The sequence below is a fragment of the Clarias gariepinus genome, chromosome 18 (assembly GCF_024256425.1).
Source record: "Clarias gariepinus isolate MV-2021 ecotype Netherlands chromosome 18, CGAR_prim_01v2, whole genome shotgun sequence".
Classification (NCBI taxonomy): Eukaryota; Metazoa; Chordata; class Actinopteri; order Siluriformes; family Clariidae; genus Clarias; species Clarias gariepinus.
The window spans coordinates 21,385,136-21,407,255 of NC_071117.1; the positions used below are offsets into that span (position 1 = coordinate 21,385,136).

Sequence of the window (22,120 nt, forward strand, 5' to 3'; positions counted from 1 at the left end):
CATATTTAATGAAGCACATTCTTTTATAAAATAATTAATAATCTTGGTTGGAGCGCCTTTCCACGTACCCAATAAAGGAGAAAACGTATTTAGCTACAATTCAATAATAAATCCAAGTTTCATGCTTGGTTTGTCATTTAAGTGTACTGTATGCTTTTAAAATAAAATTATTTTTACCTAGACCCTGAATGGAAGAGCTACATTTTTTAGTGTGCATTACCTGAAAGTGTCTGTTTGTTAAAGGGTAAATTCCTTGGAGTCCTGGGTGTTTCAGTGCTAGTACTGTGAAATTGAAATTGCAACAGAATCATGGAAAAACTAATTCCCCAGTTGAAATGCTTGGAAAATTCTGACGAATATTTTGCCCACATTGTCAATGTGTATGGTATACAGAGCCAAGTTTATTTGCAAACTATTGTGTTTTGATAATGTGGTACATATTATTTAATATTATTTTACAATTTTTAATATTTTGTGCACTTGTGTCATGCATTTGTCATTGTCATTCCGGTAAATATATTGGCATTAAAAAATGCATTCCTTTTTGATAAATTTTAAACAGTTTGTGGATGATCATGAGCCTCACACACTAGTATACAATCTGCATGGATGCAAGTCTATCGCAAAGGAAAAAACACAACAGTTTAGCTTCTTCAGAACTGATTGATTATATTTCAAGTCTAATTTTATTTTATTAAACATTTATCACATTTTTTCACAATCTCTTTCGGACATCTGTCATGACTGTCTTAAGGATGGTGCAACTTTTCCATGTGACACTGGAATGTTTGACTCTGATTGGTTGGTCAGGTCTCTAACAACCAATCAGTAAACTTGAACGCAAATTTTGGCATTTTAATGCAAACAAAAAATTTCTAAATAACGCATGTAATGCTGTCCATTTCCCACTCAGGCATAAAGAGGTAAAAAAAAAAAATACCAAGGCTGAGCAAACTCAGTCCATGAGGGCTAGGGTCCAGCAGAGTTTAGTGATTTTTTATTTTTTTCAAAAATCTGCTAATTGCCAGTTAAATGTCGTGTTCAGCGGGTGGGTTTAAGCATTGGTGAATTAAAAACTGTGTTGTTGGAATACCTGTGTTTACTTTTGTTCTTCACAAAACAATTTAGACTATAATAACAGGAAGAACATGTTTAGGAATAATATGAGCATGAACTACCTGTATAGGTACAATGTGTTTAGAAAATAATGTAACATTTTTCCACGAACATCTCAGATTTTTGAGGAAATGCTTCCGTTTGTTCTGTTTTGTTGTCATGTAGACAAATTTTGTACCCTATGTTTAGTTTTACCCAAACACCCACCCACCCACCACACAACTGAAGGAAGGGAGTATAAAGATCTATGGACCAAATTTAGTGATGCAGAATCTCTGATGCATCTGTAGAACACAGAAAAGAGAACCGGGGAGCAGGAGGACGCTGGTACATTTTAACAAAACAGAAAAATGGGGTTGGGAGTAAGTTAAATCAAATTTTTTTTCAAAATTTTAATAGATTTAACCGCATTAATTGTGTTTGCTAATTGAACTATACTTTCGTTTACAGTCTTATAGTTAGAAATAAAAGGACCTATTTAAGTGTTCTTAAAATGTTTATTAAATAATTAGGGATTCGGGAATTATGGATTAGGAAAATTAAATAATAAGAGCCATCTATAAGTTTATAGTAACCCCTTATAGTACCCTAATAATATGTGTTTCCAAGGTGGAAAACTTAAAATCCCTTAAGAAGAATTATTATAATTTTTTTTTTTACTTTTTATTTATGTTTATTTTATTTTAAACAGAGGGGGAATGACAAATACAAGGCAGTTAACACTGTGGATGGGGGGAAAATGAGCAATAAAGAGAAGAATACAGATGACCTGAAGAAAGAACTAGATCTGGTGAGAATATATATATTATTATTATTACCATCATATTTTACACAGTTTGGATAATGTTTTTTTAAGGTGTACTGCTATTTTGCAGAATGATCACAAGCTGACTTTGGATGAACTCCGCCAGAAATATGGCACTGATCCTAACAAGGTATGTAACACAAAAATTATATACTGTATGTATGTATGTATATATCACAGAAAATATACATATAAATTATAAGGAAATATTAATTTTTTCACAAAACTGTAACATTACTATGTTGTAAATTATTGAAGGGTTTGTCCAGTTCGCGTGCAAAGGAGATATTACTACGTGATGGACCCAATGTTCTAACGCCTCCTCCTACAACCCCAGAATGGATCAAGTTTTGCAGACAGCTCTTTGGTGGATTCTGTACATTACTGTGGATTGGGGCTTTCCTTTGTATTTTGGCATTTTTTGTTCAGATTGCTACAGAGAATGAACCAACAAATGATAATGTAAGATGTTTTGTTTCTTTTATTTCAAATACTGGAGTATTATACAGTATATAGTACTGGAGTATTATACATGGCTTGTGCATGATTGTAGTCACTGCAATTAATGTAAATGTTGCACTAACTTCTGGTATTTTCTTCAGTTGTACTTGGGAATTGTCCTAGCTTCAGTGGTCTTAATCACTGGATGTTTTTCATACTACCAAGAGGCTAAAAGCTCAAAAATTATGGATTCCTTTAGGAATCTTGTGCCACAGGTATTTAATTAAAAAAAAATTGAATAGAAAACATTATTTGAAATATGTTGATTTCTGATGTAATTTAGTTTCAAATGTATGTCACAGCAAGCACTAGTAGTTCGTGATGGCGAAAAGAAGGACATCAAAGCTGAAGATGTAGTTGTTGGTGACCTGGTAGAGATCAAGGGTGGAGATCGAATTCCTGCGGACCTGCGTATTATCTCTGCACATGGATGCAAGGTGAGATTCTCAAGAGCCTAGGGGCAAAAAGCTAAGTAAGAAACGCCTCAACAAATAGCCAATTATTTTGAATAAAGATTCACAGTTTCACTGTATTTTGGTGCAGATAGGACAAAAGTTAGAGAGGCCATATTAATGTGACCTGGTGTGATTGATGTGCAGAGCAGGGTTGAGCGGTATATCAGGAGGAGAGTGTTAGATATGGAGCCGCCAGGCAGGAGGAAAAAATGCCCATGACGAGGTTTATAAATGTGGTGAGGGAGGACATGCAGGAGGCTGGAATGACAAGGACAGATGTGGTTGACAGAGTTAGATGAAGACAAATGGTCCGCTGTGGCGACTCCCAACAGGATCAGTGGGTAAAAAACAGTATTTGTAATTTTTTTTAACAACAGCAAAATGTTTTTAGGTTGACAACTCCTCACTTACTGGAGAATCTGAACCCCAACCACGGACACCTGAATTCTCCCATGAGAATCCACTGGAGACGAAGAATATTGCGTTCTTTTCAACAAATTGTGTTGAAGGTAAGAAGGTAAATATATTTGTGTGTGTGTGTGTGTGTGTGTGTGTGTGTGTGTGTGTGTGTGTGTGTGTGTGTGTGTGTGCGTGCACACGTGTGTAAGCTTTTTCACCATGAAAATTATTAACACAGCTACTAAACAAAGCCAACATAATCAAACCTGATAACTACTACAGGCATAAAACTACTTTCACAGAATCTTTGTCATATAGTCTCGAGGAGATTTCCTTGTCATTGTTACTGCTGAACAATTCATTAGGATTTCTACATTGGAATGTCTTTAAAGAACAACTGTTTAATGTATTACAGCTGTATTAAGGTGTAAGAACTAGTCTAGTAAAATGTAATGAAATGAACTTGGAGGGCACAGTGACTCAGAAGTTTCTGTCTCTGTGTGTTTTCTCTAAATAATATTTCCCCCCACACTCCAAAGCCATGAATTTTAGCCTAAGTGACGTTTCCAATTTGTTGGATAATGTATGATTGGGTGAACGATTGGATTTGTGCTTTTGCCCTGCACTGGGCTGGTACCTCATACAAAATTAATGCATTAAATGAATTTATTGCATGTGTTATTTATTAAAAGGAGACTGTGATGGTGACTTAATGAAATCCACACTCCTTTTTTTTTAAGGTTCTGCCATGGGTATTGTCATTAACACTGGCGATCGCACTGTGATGGGTCGAATTGCTTCCTTGGCCTCAAGTCTTGAGGTTGGAAAGACCCCAATTGCCATAGAGATAGAGCACTTTATTCACATTATTACAGCTGTGGCTGTGTTTTTGGGTGTCACGTTTTGCATCCTGTCCCTTATTCTTGGGTATGGCTGGCTTGAAGCTGTCATCTTCCTCATTGGAATCATTGTTGCCAATGTTCCTGAGGGTCTGCTTGCGACAGTAACTGTAAGTATTTCACTATCATGTTCAAAATGAGCAGAATCACATAAATAAATATTAAACCTGAATATTGATATGTCCTTTATTACTTTTATCACATTGTTGTGCACATTGCAGGTGTGTTTGACTTTAACTGCCAAGCGTATGGCAAAGAAGAACTGTTTAATTAAAAATCTTGAAGCGGTGGAGACACTTGGCTCTACATCCACTATTTGCTCAGACAAGACAGGAACTCTGACCCAGAACCGTATGACTGTGGCACACATGTGGTTTGACAACCAGATCCATGAAGCAGATACCACAGAAGACCAACGTGGAGTAGCTTTCGACAGAAGCTCTGCCACTTGGTCTGCCCTTGCCCGAGTAGCTGCCCTGTGCAACCGTGCCGTCTTCCTTGCAGATCAAGCCAACATTCCTGTACTTAAGGTACAAAAGAAATATAAATATATATATATATTTTTTTAAACTAGGAGTATTAACAACCATTTGCTTACTGTCGCTTCAGTAATCATAATAAGGTAAACTTACACTGCCTGATCAAAAAAAGTCCAGTAGTTATGAAATGATTGGCCTGCATCAAGAACTAAAATCAGCTTTGAAATGACTGGAAATAGGTTAAGAATTATAATAATCACATTGTTAAAAACTGTAAGGACTGTGCTGAACCTTCAACTTGGTGGAAGAAATGTGGTCAGAAAAAAAGTGGATGGCGATCACTCAGTGAAGATGCATAAAAAGCTGACAGTAGAGAAAAAAAGATGCACAAAGTGAGAAGAACTCATAAGATTGGGACTAAACAGCTTCGTGTCCATTAGAGAACCACTTGTCAGTGAGACTGAGCAGGAATATTAACTTCAATTAGCTAGGGAGCATAAAGATTGGCCTTTGTAGCACTGGAAAAAGGTCATGTGACTTTTGTGACTATTAGGTCAGAGGAGGAAAAAAATGTGTGCATCTTTTTTTTTGTGGGGGTGGGGGGGCTTAAAATAAGATATTTCAATACAGTGGGAAAATAAAACTTACTCTATGTTCAATATGCTCATGGCTCATGTGCCAGCATGTCAATTAGACCTGAAACACTGTCCAATCCAGCCAAATTATATCAAATATCAAATAATCAAATTAATCAAAGGTATCAAATGAATGGACAAGAGTGTGTTTCATGGCCATGAGTGCCTGTGGAATTATTAGAAGATGAGGGTAAATCAATAAGTAAGTAATTAATGGAACTGTCAATAGTTGTAACTGAATACTATTGTGTATCCTTCCAGAGAAATACCGCAGGAGATGCGTCAGAGTCTGCCCTGCTGAAGTGTATTGAGCTCTGCTGTGGTTCAGTCATGGATATAAGAGGCAAATACAGGAAGGTGGCCGAGATCCCTTTTAACTCCACTAACAAATATCAGGTACCTCCTCTTTTTTTTGTTTAATTGTTTGGTGGGTTGGTTTGTTGCTTGGTTTGTTGGTTGATAGTCCTCACAACATCTAATTTGTGTTTCACTAGCTTTCAATCCACAAGAACCCAAATGCTTCAGAAACCAAGAACTTGCTTTTAATGAAAGGTGCACCTGAGAGGATCTTGGACCGGTGCTCAACTATTATGATTAATGGAGAAGAAAAACCTTTAGATGATGAAATGAAGGATTCCTTCCAGAAGGCATACATAACACTCGGAGGTCTTGGAGAAAGAGTTTTAGGTGTGTGTGTGTGTGTGTGTTTTTTTTTTTTTTGTTGTTGTTGTTGTTGTTTATTTGTTTTTTTACAATAAATGTATGTTGACCTGACCTGGTATGATAGACCCACCAAAACTAGTAAAATGTCGAACCACATTAATTACAGCTAATGAAAAAAAAAAGAGTTATTCCATGTAATCCTTGTTTATGACTAAATATCAGCTGTGAAAATCGGTAGATACTTTCACATACAGTATTTAAATTTTCCATTTTATACACACTTCATACTTCTTTATTCTATATCTCACAGGTTTCTGCCATTACAACCTCCCTGATGATCAGTTTCCTGAAGGATTTGCATTTGACACAGAGACGGTGAACTTCCCTACTGAGAATCTGTGCTTTATCGGCCTCATGTCTATGATCGATCCTCCTCGCGCTGCCGTGCCTGATGCTGTTGCTAAGTGCAGGAGTGCTGGAATCAAGGTAGGCTCTTTATTCATGTAAATGTTCTATTCAGGATACTATAAACATAAAATTAGATGATGGTGACAACATGAACATAATTATCTGTCTTTCCAGGTTATCATGGTTACCGGTGATCATCCAATTACAGCTAAAGCCATTGCTCGGGGTGTGGGGATCATCTCTGAAGGCAGTGAGACTGTGGAGGACATTGCTGATCGTTTGAACATTTCCATTGAAGAGGTCAACCCCAGGTGAAGAGAAAAAGCTTTTTTAAATATATTATTTAAGTTAATAACTAAAATGACAATTTTAGTTATTAACTTAAATATTTCAATGTTCTATTTAGAGAGGCAAAGGCATGTGTTGTTCACGGAGGATTGTTGAAGGACATGACACCAGATCAGTTGGATGAGATCCTTATATATCACAGTGAGATTGTATTTGCAAGAACTTCTCCTCAACAAAAACTCATCATCGTGGAAGGTTGTCAGCGACAGGTACATTGATTTACTTTTTTGTTATGATGATGATTATTATTATTATTACATTTTAATTACTTAAATTATATCATTTTTTATTATCTTTAAATACAGAAGTATTTATTTTTTATCTACATGGTGGGCCATTTATATGGATACACCTTAATAAAATGGGAATAGTTGGTGATATTAACTTCCTGTTTGGGGCACATTAGTATATGTGAGGGGGAAAACTTTTCAAGATGGGTGGTGACCATGGTGGCCATTTTGAAGTCGGCCATTTTGGATCCAACTTTTGTTTTTTCAATAGGAAGAGGGTCATGTGACATATCAAACTCATTGGGAATTTCAAAAGAAAAACAATGGTGTGCTTTGTTTTAACGTATTATTTATTCTTTCATGAGTTATTTACAAGTTTCTGACCACTTATAAAATATGTTCAATGTGCTGCCCATTGTGTTGGATTGTCAATGCAACCCTTTTCTCCCACTCTTCACACACTGATAGCAACACCGCAAAAGGAAATGCTAGCATAGGCTTCCAGTATCCGTAGTTTCAGGTGCTGCACATCTCGTATCTTCAGAGCATAGACAATTGTCTTCAGATGACCCCAAAGATAAAAGTCTAAGGGGGTCAGATCGGGAGACCGTGGGGGCCATTCAACTGGCCCACGACGACCAATCCACTTTCCAGAAAACTGTTCATCTAGGAATGCTCGGACCTGACACCCATAATGTGGTGGTGCACCAAACTCAGGGAACGTGCCAGATTCAGTTCATAAAGAGAGAAACACATCATCATGTAGCAATTTCGCATATCCAGTGGCCTTGAGGTTTCCATTTATGAAGAATGGCCCCACTATCTTTGTACCCCATATACCACACCATACCTGTACCATAATTTTTTTTGTTCCAACGGTCTTGGAGGGATCTATCCAATGTGGGTTAGTGTCAGACCAATAGCGGTGGTTTTGTTTGTTAACATCATTCACATAAAAGTTTGCTGAGGGTCCTGTTCCAATTTTTGTTTTGCCCATTCTGTAAATTCAGTGCGCTGATCTGGGTCATTCTCGTTGAAATTCTGCAGTAGCTGGAGTTTGTAAGGGTGCCATTTGCGAGTAGCTAATATCCGCCGAAGGGATGTTCGACTAATGCCACTCTCCAGTGACATGCGGCGAGTGCTACGCTGTGGGCTCTTACTGAATACTGTAAAGCTAGGACAGCCACTGATGTTTCTTCATTACTGACAGTTTTCATGCGCCCACATTTTGGTAAATCCAAAACTGAACCAGTTTCACGAAACTTAGCAAGCAGTTTGCTAACTGTAGCATGGGAGATGGGGGGTCTCGTAGGGTATTGCATTGAAATCTGCTGCAATGACCCGGTTACTGCATTCACCAGACATCAACACAATTTCTATCCACTTCTCACATGTTAACCTCTGCAACATGTCAATGGCTGTAAACAAAGAGAAACTTGTAAATAACACATGAACCATTGTTTTTCTTGTGAAATTCCCAATAAGTTTGATGTGTCACATGACCCTTTTCCTATTGAAAAAACAATGACCACCATGGTCACCACCCACCTTGAAAAGTTTTCCCCTTCACATATACTAATGTGCCCCAAATAGGAAGTTAATATCACCAACCATTCCCATTTTATTCAGGTGTATCCATATAAATGGCCCACCCTGTACTTTAACCTTGTTATTATGAGCACATTCCTACCCTATATTCCATAGACATGTAAAATTTAAATGTTTGGACAAGGCAGTGTTAAAATTTAATGTTAGAATATATGCTATTCTCTTACAAGGGAGCCATTGTAGCTGTGACTGGTGACGGTGTTAATGATTCTCCTGCTCTGAAGAAGGCTGATATTGGAGTAGCAATGGGTATTGCTGGATCTGACGTCTCCAAACAGGCTGCTGATATGATTCTCCTGGACGATAACTTTGCTTCTATTGTTACTGGTGTAGAAGAAGGTACAAAGTGCCGCTGAAATTTTCATATCCATCTGCACATTTCAGCTCTTTTAATATAAACAAAATTATCTTTCCAGGCCGACTGATCTTTGACAACTTGAAGAAATCCATTGCATACACACTGACAAGTAAAATCCCTGAGATGTCACCGTTCCTGTTCTTTGTTGTTGCCGGCATTCCTCTTGCTCTGGGCACAGTCACTATTTTATGTATTGATCTTGGAACTGATATGGTATGTCCTCATCAAAATCATAATAACTAAATTTTTAAATATACATTGGATCGTAATTTAATGCCGGACAGTACCTGAGGTCTTTCTGACATGGACTTTTTCAGGTGCCTGCTATTTCTTTGGCCTATGAGGCTGCTGAGAGTGATATCATGAAAAGAAAACCCAGAAATGCCAAAACAGACAAATTAGTGAATGAAAGGCTTATCAGTATGGCTTATGGTCAGATTGGTAAGAATGTATTCATTATAATACGGTGGTACCTCACCAGGTGTTTTGAAAACCAAACTGAAAGCGACTCCCTGTCTTTTTCCTGTCATAGTTGATGACAATTTTGGGACACATGGTGCTTCCACTAAAGGATGTCTTCACTAAATCTTGCACAAAATGCAAAAAAAACACTAAAACTAAAAATGTAAACTCGCTTTGCATGGCTTTTTACTGATACAAACATAGCGTAACTCAGTTACGGATCTCGCATGTCGGAGAAAATTTCTTACTTCAGGATGGGAGTTTGTTGCCGTATCATCCAGAGTTTGATTCCCGGGTGATGCTGTAACCTCTCGCAGCCGGAGGTCTAGAGAGAGCTGATTGGCAGAGCTCTCTCAGAGTGGAGGGATGAGAGGTACTTAGTGCTCTTACATTAATTACGGCTTTACAGCCAATCAGGGGCGTCTGTGACTCACGCAAGCGGAAGTAGTGGATAGCGCTGTTCTCCAAGTGTTTTACGCCGCCCCCAACTGTGCGTGAGCGAGCAGTTCAAAAATATGCGGTCGGCTGGTGTCATGTGGTTCGGAGGAAACATGTGACAGTCTTCACTCTGCCGACTGAGTGGTAGTAGTAGCCTTAATGTGGGAGCCCCCTAGTGACCAGGAGGAATTGGATACAACTAAATTAGGGGGATAATCTGGAAAAAATCCAAAAAAATTGTAAAAAAAAAACGGATGGGAGTTTGTATGGTGAGGTATGACTGTAAATAATCTATGAAAAGTTGTTAAGCAATTTTTTGAAGAAAAGAAATCCAATTATCTTTGTGTTTCTTTTCTTTACCAGGAATGATGCAGGCTGCAGCAGGGTTCTTTACCTACTTCGTCGTCCTTGCTGAGAATGGATTCCTGCCACTATCTCTAACGGGACTCCGTATTGACTGGGACAATAGGGATTACAATGACCTGGTGGATGACTACGGCCAGCAATGGGTATATATTACACATAAGTAATGAAAGTGAATACAAAGATTTTTTTTAAAGTTTTTAATTTATTTTGTTTTTATGCTGCAGACATATGAAAGCAGAAAAATTCTGGAATACACATGCCACACTGCCTACTTTGTCAGTATTGTCGTCGTGCAGGTGGCAGACCTGATCATCTGTAAGACAAGGGTTAATTCCATTGTGCAGCAGGGCATGACGTATGTAACAAATTCACTCAAATTTAAAAATCAAAAACCATAAGACATTTTCATCAAGTAAAATGTGTGTGTTCTTCCAATTAAGCAAAAACAAAGTCCTCATCTTTGGAATTTTCGAGGAGACTGCACTTGCAGCGTTCTTATCCTATTGTCCAGGAATGGATGTCGCTCTTAGAATGTATCCACTGAAGTAAGTTGTTGAAATGGTCTTCGGTAACCTTTGCCTCATATTACAAATCTCTAATTAAAAAGTTTAAATATTTTAATATAATATATTTTTATTTCTAAAAATATTTAAACTGTAACAAATTACCATATTACATGATTGTGTACTGTTACTGGCTGTTTTCTAGCACTAGATAATACATCAGAGAGATGACATAAATTTTGACATTAAAAAAACATAAAATTCAATGTTTTAATGATATTATAAAATGTTTCTAAATAATGACAATTAGGATAATAAGAATAATTAGTTATTTAAAGCAATAAATTTGCTACACAACAATCGATATTTAGTATGAATTCCTAGTATGAAGGGCTGCTGGATCCGACTGGGCATAGAGTCAAAACGTCTTCTGGTGCCACCCGTTCACCCCATGCCTGCCTGATCGCTTCTTGGAGATCATGTACAGAAATGTGCCTCACAATTTTTAAGTACACTTTTACAATTCACAATACACAGCCATTTTTGTGCAGAGGTGGTCTTTAAAAGTAAAAGTCCTGCCATATATTTGTTCCATCCATTAACCAAACCAACGGATTCTAATTGGCAGAAAGGCGAAAAATAACAAGTGACATCACCTGTTTGTGCACAGGCAGAAATATAATATATGACCAAAAGCCACGATTGTTTAGGTTATAAATGTAGTCTACTGATACAATAAATAATTTATACTTTCACAGGCCATGGTGGTTGTTATGCGCAGTGCCATATTCACTCCTCATTTTCTTCTATGATGAAGTAAGAAGATACCTTCTCAGGCGAAATCCAGGAGGTAGGTTGGCATATTGTGTTTCTATTAAGCATTTCTTTTGTTCAACAAAATTGAATCTTAACTTCTAATAAGCAGATAATTGTGCCTGTAATTATGTTCTATATGTAATATGCAATATATGTGTTGTTCTTGTGCAATCCAGTTTAACGGGTTTTAAACATTCTGATGGCTAGTTTTTACACACGTACAATGTAAAATTCAAATATAATATTAAATTATAATTAATTGAAATTGAAAAGTAAATATAAAATATAATTTCAATTTCTTGATTGAACTTGATTACTGACATATATATATTAGGTTAAAACACCGGAGTTACATACTGTAATGTGGATCATTCTCCCTATTTTGGATGAAATATTATATGAAAGTGTGTGATTTTGCCCTTTTCCTCATGTTATAAAAAAATTTCTCTTTTTAGGCTGGGTCGAACAGGAGACCTATTACTAAAGCAACCCACTACACCATCCACGACCTGCTGCCCACACCTTCACAATGTTTCAACCATTTTATCTCATCTATACAACTCAATGGCTATTAAATTATTTATCAAATAAATATCAGACGTTTAAAGAATGTGTTGATTCTTATTTAAGATAAAGTTTTGGGTTCTGATTTAGATTACAGTAATGCATACATATACTTACACTCACCTAAAGGATTATTAGGATCATCATACTAATACAGTGTTTGACCCCCTTTCGCCTTCAGAACTGCCTTAATTCTATGTGGCATTGATTCAACAAGGTGCTGAGACTCTTTAGGTTTCTAAAGAGACTCATCATTCCAGTCTTCAACTGTCCAATTTTGGTGAGCTCGTACAAATTGTCGCCTCTTTTTCCTATTTGTAGTGGAGATGAGTGGTACCCGGTGGGGTCTTCTGCTGTTGTAGCCCATCCGCCTCAAGGTTGTGCGTGTTGTGGCTTCACAAATGCTTTGCTGCATACCTCGGTTGTGGTTATTTCAGTCAAAGTTGCTCTTCTATCAGCTTGAATCAGTCAGCCCATGCTCCTCTGACCTCTAGCATTAACAAGGCATTTTCACCCACAGGACTGCCGCATACTGGATGTTTTTCCCTTTTCACACCATTCTTTGTAAACCCTAGAAATGGTTGTGTGTGAAAATCCCAGTAACTGATCAGATTGTGAAATATTCAAACCGGCCCGTCTGGCACCAACAACCATGCCACGTTTAAAATTGCTTAAATCACCTTTCTTTCCCATTCTGACATTCAGTTTGGAGTTCAGGAGATTGTCTTGACCAGGACCACACCCCTAAATGCATTGAAGCAACTGCCATGTGATTGGTTAATTAGATAATTGAATTAATGAGAAATTGAACAGGTGTTCCTAATAATCCTTTAGGTGAGTGTATATACAAACAGTTCAAGATACACAGTACAGTAAAGCCCCATAAGCAAATCTGGAGATTAGACTAAACAATACTACTGGGGTGTACCCTCACTCAACAAGGCACCTGTACATCTGCTCATATAATAATATCAATTACACAGTCAGCAGCAGTTTTACTTGCAGTGACTAGACAGTGATACTGCAGTTCTAGCAGCCCAATGAAATAGTGTTATTTACATGTTTACAAATTAACCTGACATTTGCTTGATGTTACATTAATTATAGTTGTTAGTTTACTACAATTATATAATCCTCTTGAATCCTCTGGGGGTTTTTTCATGCTCTTTTCCCACCCAGTTAGTTCTTGTCCACACTTTAGTGTCCATTACTTCTTTTTTACTTTGTTTTATTTCCTGCTGGGTAAAGTTTAATATCAAATGATGACTAAAAACTATTTTATACATGTAGATTCATAATTCACCAACCAACTGCATTTGGTTATACAAACTGAACATAATATCTAGAAATGCAGGATTTGCAGACCTACCCATATACTTATTTTTTCATTTATTTTTAACTCTGTTTTGGGTATATTTGCAAGTAATAAAATGTAGTTATTCTATTCATAACTGTACTGATTTACTTCCACTGATGCTGGGACTGATAGTTTGCTTAATTAGTGACTGTAAGACACCTGCGACGTGGAGTGACATTGTTAAATGTCTCAGTGCTGTTACTGTCTGTTATCACCAGTTAGGGAACTGTCTCACTTCAAACAATAATAATTTAAAATTAAAATTAGTCATACTTCTTTATGAGTATTGATAAGCTTCTAAAAGCATATGACCTATAAAATCATTGCTTAAATTGTTTTTTATAAACAATAGAGCAAAACATCTGTATTGTCCACAACCATATCACTAACAAAATCTTAACAATTTTGCATTTTAGAATAATAAATCTTTTTCAGATTTATGTTTGTTCATTTGAAATCTAAATTGCCCAAGAACCCAAGTTGCTCAAATCTGAATGACAATTAGGTTTATTGAAAGATACAGACACTACAAGCATATAAGGGCATGAAATTGTATTTAGCAAATATGTTTTTTTTATCTGATAAAAATATGTGTATAAATATTTACAAAAAATTAAACATAGGTTGGGAGATAAGAAGCATTAATACATGTTGTGTGTATATATATGTGTGTGTGTGTGTGTGTGTGTGTGTGTGTGTGTGTGTGTGTGTGTGTGTGTGTGTATGTGTGTGTGTGTGTGTGTGTGTGTGTGTGTGTGTGTGTGCGTGTGTGTGAGTGTGTGTGTAGGTGTGTGTGTGTGTGTGTTTGTGTGTGTGTGTGTACACTGTAAAAAAAAATGTCCGTTATTTTAACAGTAAAATACCGTATAAATGCTACAGAATAAAACCGTATTTCACCGTAGAATTTACAGTGAAAAACTGTATTTAGTTTTACAGAGTAAGACCTTAAATTTAACAGTTAAAAACATGGAAATTTGTTTTATTGCAGTAAAATTTAAAAAAGTTATGGATGTAACATATAAACTCTCAGAAAAGGTATTTGTTACTAATATACTGAAGCATCAGTTTATATTTTACTGAAACTATAGTAAAATATATACTAAACTCTTGTTAAAAGAGTTAAAAAATCAGAAAAATATCTGCTCTGTAAAAAATAAACCGTATATTTTACGGTAAAAAACTGCCAGCTGTGGTTGCCCGAAATTTACCGTAAAAAATACGGTAGCAACTTTATTGGTTGTACGGGATTGCACTCATTATACTGTATATTTAAAGGATTTTAATAGTTTTTCTACGGTTTATAGCCGTCTAATATACATTTAAAGGACTTTATAGTCGTGAATGGTATTTGGCCCTTTGATCACTGTGGCAAGGAAAGCCGCTAGCATGCGCCACTTTGCCTTCCGCCACCGCTCACCAGCCTGTGCCCACATGCCAGCAGGGCACTGCCCAGCAGACCTGCACATGCACACCTTTCCTTCCCTTTTTCCCTTTTTTTCTCTTTTTCCCCAAACCCATTACAAAATACATGAACATATTTAACACCCCGGTTCAGTGTGCACTTAAAAACCACAAAGCAGGACAGAGGACATAAACAATTTTAACATGTGTGTAATAAAATAATTTTATTGTGTATGACATTTGTATATTTGATTTTGAGACTTTAAATATCGTCTTTATTAAAAAAATACATGGGACCATGCTGATGTCCAAGTCTCAAATTTTGGATGGGTTTTGATAATTTGATTTAGGTTTGTATTCATTAATAATTATAAAAGTACTCTTAATAGTTACTTTACAGTAAAATACGAATGCTTAGCAATGTAAATTCTTTCTCTTTTAGCTCCCAGCTAGTGTGATAAAATGATGCTTACACAGAATTGCTGAATGAATTCACTGTGGTTATTCATAATAAAAAAAATAGCTCAACAACGACAGCAATTGTGTAGCAAGCATGGTAGTGTAGTGGTTAGCACTGTCGCCTTTCACGGCCGGGTTCGATTCCTCCCCAGGCTTAATTCCCGACTCTGTGTGCATGGAGTTTGTATGTGCTCCCCGTTTGTATGTTCCCACTCCCCCATATACAGGATAAAGCTGTATAGACAGTAAGTAAGTTCTCCTTTTCTTCAGCGCCACTGTCTCTAAGCCGTAGAGCATTGCTGGTCTCACCACTGTCCTGTACACCTTTACTTTCATTCTCACTGATACTCTTTTATCACACAACACACCTGTCACTTTTCTCCACCCATTCCAACTTGCCTGTACCCGCCTCTTCACCTCCTTTCCACACTCTCCGTTGCTCTGGACCGTGGACCCTAAGTACCTGCACCTTCTTTACCTCTGCTCCCTGTAGCCTCACCGATCCTCTTGGCTTCCTCTCATTCACACACATGTATTCCGTCTTACTGCAGCTAACCTTCATTCCTCTGCTTTCCAGAGCATACCTCCACCTCTCCAAATTTTCTTTTACCTGTTCCCTGCTCTCGCTACAGAGCACAATGTCATCTGCAAACATCATAGTCCATGGAGACTCCTGTCTAACCTCATCTGTCATCCTGGTCATCACCAGAGCAAACAAAAAGGGGCTTAGAGCCGATCCTTGATGCAGACCCACCTCCACCTTGAACTCTCCTGTCACACCCACACATACAGTTCCTATACAATTAAGATCAACATTTAACTTTCACTCAATTGCACTTAATGACATATTCTGCATGAATATAATGCAACCAAGCTTACTTACAATAATTAATAAAAAAAAATTTATTATGTAATTTTACAATTTTTTGCATAATTTGGTGATGCCCATACAGCTCTATTAAACGGCAAGCAAACAGACACATGGTGGGAAGATATCAATAATAAACAGTAGAAGGCAGTAGCAGATATTATTTTGATTGACTTTCACATGCTGTGGCAAATAGACCAGATTTATAAGCCAGCTTTAAACCCTCGACACATGCAGAAATTTCACAGCGTTCAATATGACATAATGTGCTTGCAGTGCATCATGGGTAGAACAACTACTCCCTCATCTCCTGACTATACAACATATGTTGTATATGTATAGAATTAAGAAATGTAAACACCAACATTAGAATGGCCAATGAGTTGGATCTGCTAAAGCCTTTCTACCTGCCTTGTGAGTTCCCTCACCTCTTTTATTACAACGCTGTATATCCATCCAAAGGCAAACACTGCCTCTGCCTGCAGCCTGCACGTCTTTGATGTAGTACAGAAACTGCAGTCGATCTCACCTGATGCACCAAACTTCAAATCACGTCTCTCCTAAAGAGACTCTAAATATGTTTTATCAATGTTTCTTCTGTCTAACCAGACAGGATAAGATCTTTGTTATGGGTCAGTGAAGGATGCATGTAAATCTTTTCCTTCAACTTTTGAGATACTGTGTATATTCACTGCTCATAATCCAAAATTGTTTTAAAAGAGAGAAAGTGCAGACCAAGGAAATAAAGAACTGAACTAAAGACTGTTTTCTGTCTGAAGGAATGGTATGACTGCGCTGACAAGGACATGTTTAAGCAGCCTTGTGGTAAAGATTTCGACTCACTGATGGATATAAAATGTTCCTATATTGCTTTTTATAGAGACATGATCATCCCAGGTAAGGAAGTCAGAATGTATGGCAACAATAAACCATGGGTCACTAAATCTGTTAAATCCAGCATTCAAAGAAGCAAACTTGCTTTTGAAGAGGCAACAGCCTCTAATCTGACAATCAGTACTTTAACATTGACCAGAAGGATGTGGAAAAAGCTTTCCATTCAGTAAAAGTAAACAAAAGTCATGGCCCTAACAGCAAATCTTCTGCAAAAGAACTGAGCCCTGTGTTTCATTTTATTTGGTAATAAGTCCTTACAGTCACAGCATGTTCTCAAACTTTGGAAAGATGCTGTGTTTGTTCCTGTTCCTAAACCCAGCTGTCCAAAAACTCTTAATGATTCTCAGCTGGTTGCTCCGACTGGTTGTAATAAAAATGTTTTTAAAAATTAGTCAGACCAGAAGTCTTGGGGCAAACTGAGCATACACTTGACAACATGCAGTTTAGCACATAGGCCTCATACATGAGTGGAAGATGCTACAGTCACATGCTTTTTTAAACATCTGGATAGAAATGGAACTCTTGTTAGATGTTTATTTGGTTATTTTCTAATGGTTTTAATTACAATCCATCTCCACATTTTAGTCAGTAGGTTTTTAGAACAGTTCAATTTAAACATCAACCCGATGGGGTGGATTCCTGACATTTTTACAAACGGGACAAATGGGTAGACGGCACCCTGTCAGATCAGAGGTGCTCTTATACCAGCCCCCCTCAAGGGTGTGTGCTATGACCTTTGTCATTTATCTTCTACACAATGCAGATGATTCAAATTCAAACTCAAATCAAATTCAAATTTTATTTATCACGTACACAACCATACACAGTATAATATGCAGTGGAATGCTTATACAACTGTCTGTGACATTGAAGGGGAAGGATGAAATAGAATAAGAAATATAAAAATGTAAAATATTAAATATACAAATATACAGTTACAATAAAATAAAATTGTACTGTATATGGGAATATATTAAATGTATGATGTAAAAAGTATAAAATGTATAACTTACATGTAATGTGCAAAATAAAAAGAGGTATTAGAGGTACAGATATGGCATGTAAGTATGACAGCATCAGTATGGGTGAAACATGGAGTATGAGCTGAGATGATGTGTGTGTGACAGCAGCAGTGGTATTGTCCATGTTTTAAAGTAAAAAGTTGGTTCTCAATCTGTTGTTGTTAGTCTGCCTTATAAAAATGAGACCAGCCAGAGGTCTCCCTGTGTAAAGGGTGGGAGTCGTCATTTAAAATAGAAGGAGTTATCGGTATTGAATGATTCAGTACAGGGATGATGCAGTACAGTGCAAGATACACCCATGCCCCTGAAAAAAAAAGACAAGATTGACTTGACAGCATGATAACTAATAATATACATCTAATAATAATAAACGTTTTAATTGTAGCTCAATCAATGTGAAAATTTGACGATTTCCTTAAACAGTACAAGTGCTGATGACCCTGTTTACATACCGATTCTCAGTTTGCTTCAAAGGTCAATTTAAGTTAAAGTCAAATCAGTGTATCTTGGAAGTCTTTGATATGTTTAGCTGAAGGAAAGACCCTCATTTTAAAGGAGCTATGTTTTTTCAGATGCTAAAATAAGTCATTGATTAACTTTGTTAACAATGAGAGGTTTCAGCTTCTAATAGTCAGTGCTGAAGTGCTCCGGCAATATGTCTTGAAATCAAATTTTAAAAAATCAACCCTGCCTTCTGCAAAGGCAGATGAAAAATGATAACAGAGGTTATTAAGTTACTGAAGCTAATGGAAACAAGGCCCTGGACATGAAAAATAGAGAGGAGACATCAGTCAGCAATAGCACAGTTTATTACTGAAACAGAAATGTTAAATGTTTTTTTTTATTAAAATGACTAATACAGTCTGAAAAAACCGGGGTAGACTGGCTTCCCTTGGCTTCTGGAAACGAACTAGTTTGGTAGTAAACTAGCTAGTTGCTCATATTGCCGCCTGTATAATGCAAGCAGTCTACTTAATTAAAAATGGGTATACTTCAATTATACAGAACACAATACAGTTAAACATGGAACAATGTCATTGTTATTGGTGTGAAAGTAACCAAACTTATGTTCAGTATGTTAACTATTTAGCTAGATCAATTCTGATCTTATTTTAACAAGTGTGCTGGTTTGAGATGCTTAAAAAAGGAGGCTGGAGAATCCGCAGTCCAGAGACCAAGTGGGAGGATCCATCACCCAGGTAACCATCAATCACTTAGTCACACTAATCAATCAGCGCTCTCATGATGACATGCGAGTCATTTCTGTAAGCTAGGATTAGTGGGATTGTTTTGTTTGTGTCCTTTTCATGTGGAGATGGGTGGAGATTAGGTTATAAAATCATTGCATTTTTGTGTGATCATCTTAAAATTAACGAGTCTCTATTGAAAACATGGTGATTAAAGTTCAGGTTTTTCATCAAATAAAGTAAAGAGAAAAAGTAAAGAAAAAGTATCACATACAGAAACCACTCAAGTGAATACAGATATACAAAGAAATACCCAGGTACAGTAACGAACTACTGGTACGTCAGTACTTCAGTACCTCTGGTTGTATTTATTATTGGTTGGGTTCAGCATTTGGGGAGCTTATTAAGGCATGCCTGTATCTGGAGTCTGACCGGTTATGAAAGCCTGTTTGGATGGCTACAGAGATGAAAACATGGGTGGAGCCCAGATAGGCACCATAAGACAAGCTCACTGTAGTCTCTAAAAAGTGGCAGAAGATTTTCCAGAAACAGCTAAAAAACGGGGGTCAAAGCCTAACAAAAGTGAGAGCACAGGTGAAGGATAAAACAGGCTGGATGGGCATGTGCAAAGAGCATTATTCTGGGCATGCAAATCACAAGCTGCCACATGGGCTCAGACATTTTTGTCCAGCTGGGCCACCAAAAGTATTAAAGTAAAAACCACAGTTTTGACACCCCAGGCTGTCCTGAGAATAAGTATGCATGACCACAAGAGAGGGTCTGAGATTGCACTGTAACATAGTGTTCACTAGGACGATTGCTGAGTTTAGTGTTATATTCCAAGGCTTCCTTTAAGGGCTGGTCCTGCTATTTTAACACTTTATCTTGAAACTTTTTTAATGTCACACTGGTTTTCCTGGGGAAATTGCTGAAAATTGTTCATAGCTGGCCCAAATGCCAAAAAGATCTGTCCACTGCCTGTGAATTCAGTGTGTGTGTGTGTGTGTGTGTGTGTGTGTGTATGTGTGTGTTTGTGTGTGTACTTTTTGGATTTTAAATTCAATGTTAACCATTGATTATGTCCTTTTTAATATTTATTCTTTATTTTTAGTTCTATTACCGTTTAAACACTTTATGATTTTTCAGTATTTTAAATAATACTAGCAAGCTAGTAAGTCAAATATGGTCTTATGAAATTGTCATATAATTAAATCAGGAAATTAAATTAATTACATTTTCCTTTATCTACAAATAAACAAGGAAAAGCTTGGAAATTTACAAATTTGTTTGTATGTTTTACATTTTGGATGAACACAAACAATACAAAACAACATTGTTTTTTTTATTTTTATTGTTTTATATTATACTGTATTATAATATGTTGTGTTGCATTTGGGTCACTGACAGCAAATTTCTGGGCTGTTTTTGTTACTAGTCTACCTGGAGCCGGATGAATCTTAAAATCCTGAAATGTGGCCATGCCATCAAGGAAAGAAAAAAAAACATTGCTGGGACAACCTGGTAATTAACCTGGTAAAAAACTGACTTAATTTTATTTCCCACATAACGTTGCTGAGCCGAGACCTGACCAACTGAAGCAACCCCAGATCATAACACTATGCATGATGGGTGCATCGCTTCACAGGCTTCTCTTCTCAGCCTGACACGCCCATCGCTCTGGAATAGGGTCAATCTAAACTCAAAATACCAAGTGAACTTTTTTTTATTGCCCCAAATCCAGTCTTAGTGGGTTTCTTGTGTTTACACAGATGTTCCTTATGACATCATCCTGTGAACTTGCCACATTGTGCAATTACTATTCAGTCACTGTTGGTTGCTTCTAACACAAGACTGAATCTCAAATCTCTCTGTCACCCCTAATCTTTCCATTTAACACTAACCCCAGATTTAACCGCAGAACCCGAAAGTTAACAAAACTGATATTCAAAAGTTCAATAAGAGAAAATATAAGAGACTTACAGATTTACTGTCCACCATCTCCATGGTTTATTGTACTCACCTTTTGGTTACACAGTCCAACCCTGTTAATTACACTGTCACTTTAAGTTCAATGAACAAACATATCATAATCAAAAGGCAATATTACACTCAAGCTTGTACTATCCTGCTGAATATCAGCACAGGTGTGATCTGTGACTGCATCACAGCCCGGCTGATATTCAGCACAACAGCACTTTCCTAAAGTACTCCTTAATTATCACCATTTGTGGAATGGCATTTGTTAAATGAGCATAAATTAAGTTAATATGCATGTTATATGAAAAGGTATCCGCATTTAAGGTTGATGTGGACAAGCAGACAGTTTAAGGATTAAATATGCTGACAATCTTAAGATCATGGCATGACAAAGTGACCTAAAAGCCCTGTCAGATCTGTTCACGAGAGCCAAACTGATGCTGAACAAAATGGTAAGCCAAGTCTCTTCTGATATCCTAATGGAATGAATCAAATTGTTAACAAAATTTGTTATAGTGGGTAGCGCTATGGTCTTGCACCTCCATAGTTGAAGGTTCGAGTGTTGCCTTCAGGTCTCTGTGCACAGAGTTTGCATGTTCTTTCCATGCTTGGTAAATTTCCTCCAGGTACTTTGGTTTCCTCCCAGTCCAAAGACATGCACATTAGGCTAATTGGCATTTCCAACTTGCCCAGTGTGTAAGCGCTTGTGCCCTGCAGTGACAGATTTTGGATTCCAGAATAAAATACTTTTTAGATTATTTTAGTAATAATTCTAAAATAATTCATAATTTTAATGAAAGGAAAAATACCACTTGTATGTGCCACAAAACCAAGATCTAATTCATTTAGTAATTTGATATTAACAAGTATGTTATGTGCAAATACACATAATGGAAAGCTTG

The 22,120-nt window shown here is 37.0% G+C and overlaps 1 protein-coding gene across 1 annotated transcript; it reads left to right on the plus strand.

The window, feature by feature from the left end:
- Positions 1–1,391: 1,391 nt before the first annotated feature.
- Positions 1,392–12,106, plus strand: LOC128506953 (sodium/potassium-transporting ATPase subunit alpha-1-like). Its single transcript, XM_053477568.1, has 22 exons — positions 1,392–1,478; positions 1,808–1,906; positions 1,992–2,051; positions 2,180–2,383; positions 2,524–2,637; positions 2,725–2,859; positions 3,269–3,386; positions 4,017–4,285; positions 4,397–4,705; positions 5,551–5,685; positions 5,784–5,976; positions 6,263–6,438; positions 6,535–6,671; positions 6,767–6,917; positions 8,717–8,885; positions 8,963–9,117; positions 9,222–9,345; positions 10,168–10,313; positions 10,395–10,525; positions 10,611–10,715; positions 11,432–11,523; positions 11,945–12,106. Exons 1-22 carry the CDS (start codon positions 1,467–1,469, stop codon positions 11,971–11,973), a joined length of 3,063 nt encoding a protein of 1,020 aa, XP_053333543.1. The 5' UTR covers positions 1,392–1,466; the 3' UTR covers positions 11,974–12,106.
- Positions 12,107–22,120: the final 10,014 nt, after the last annotated feature.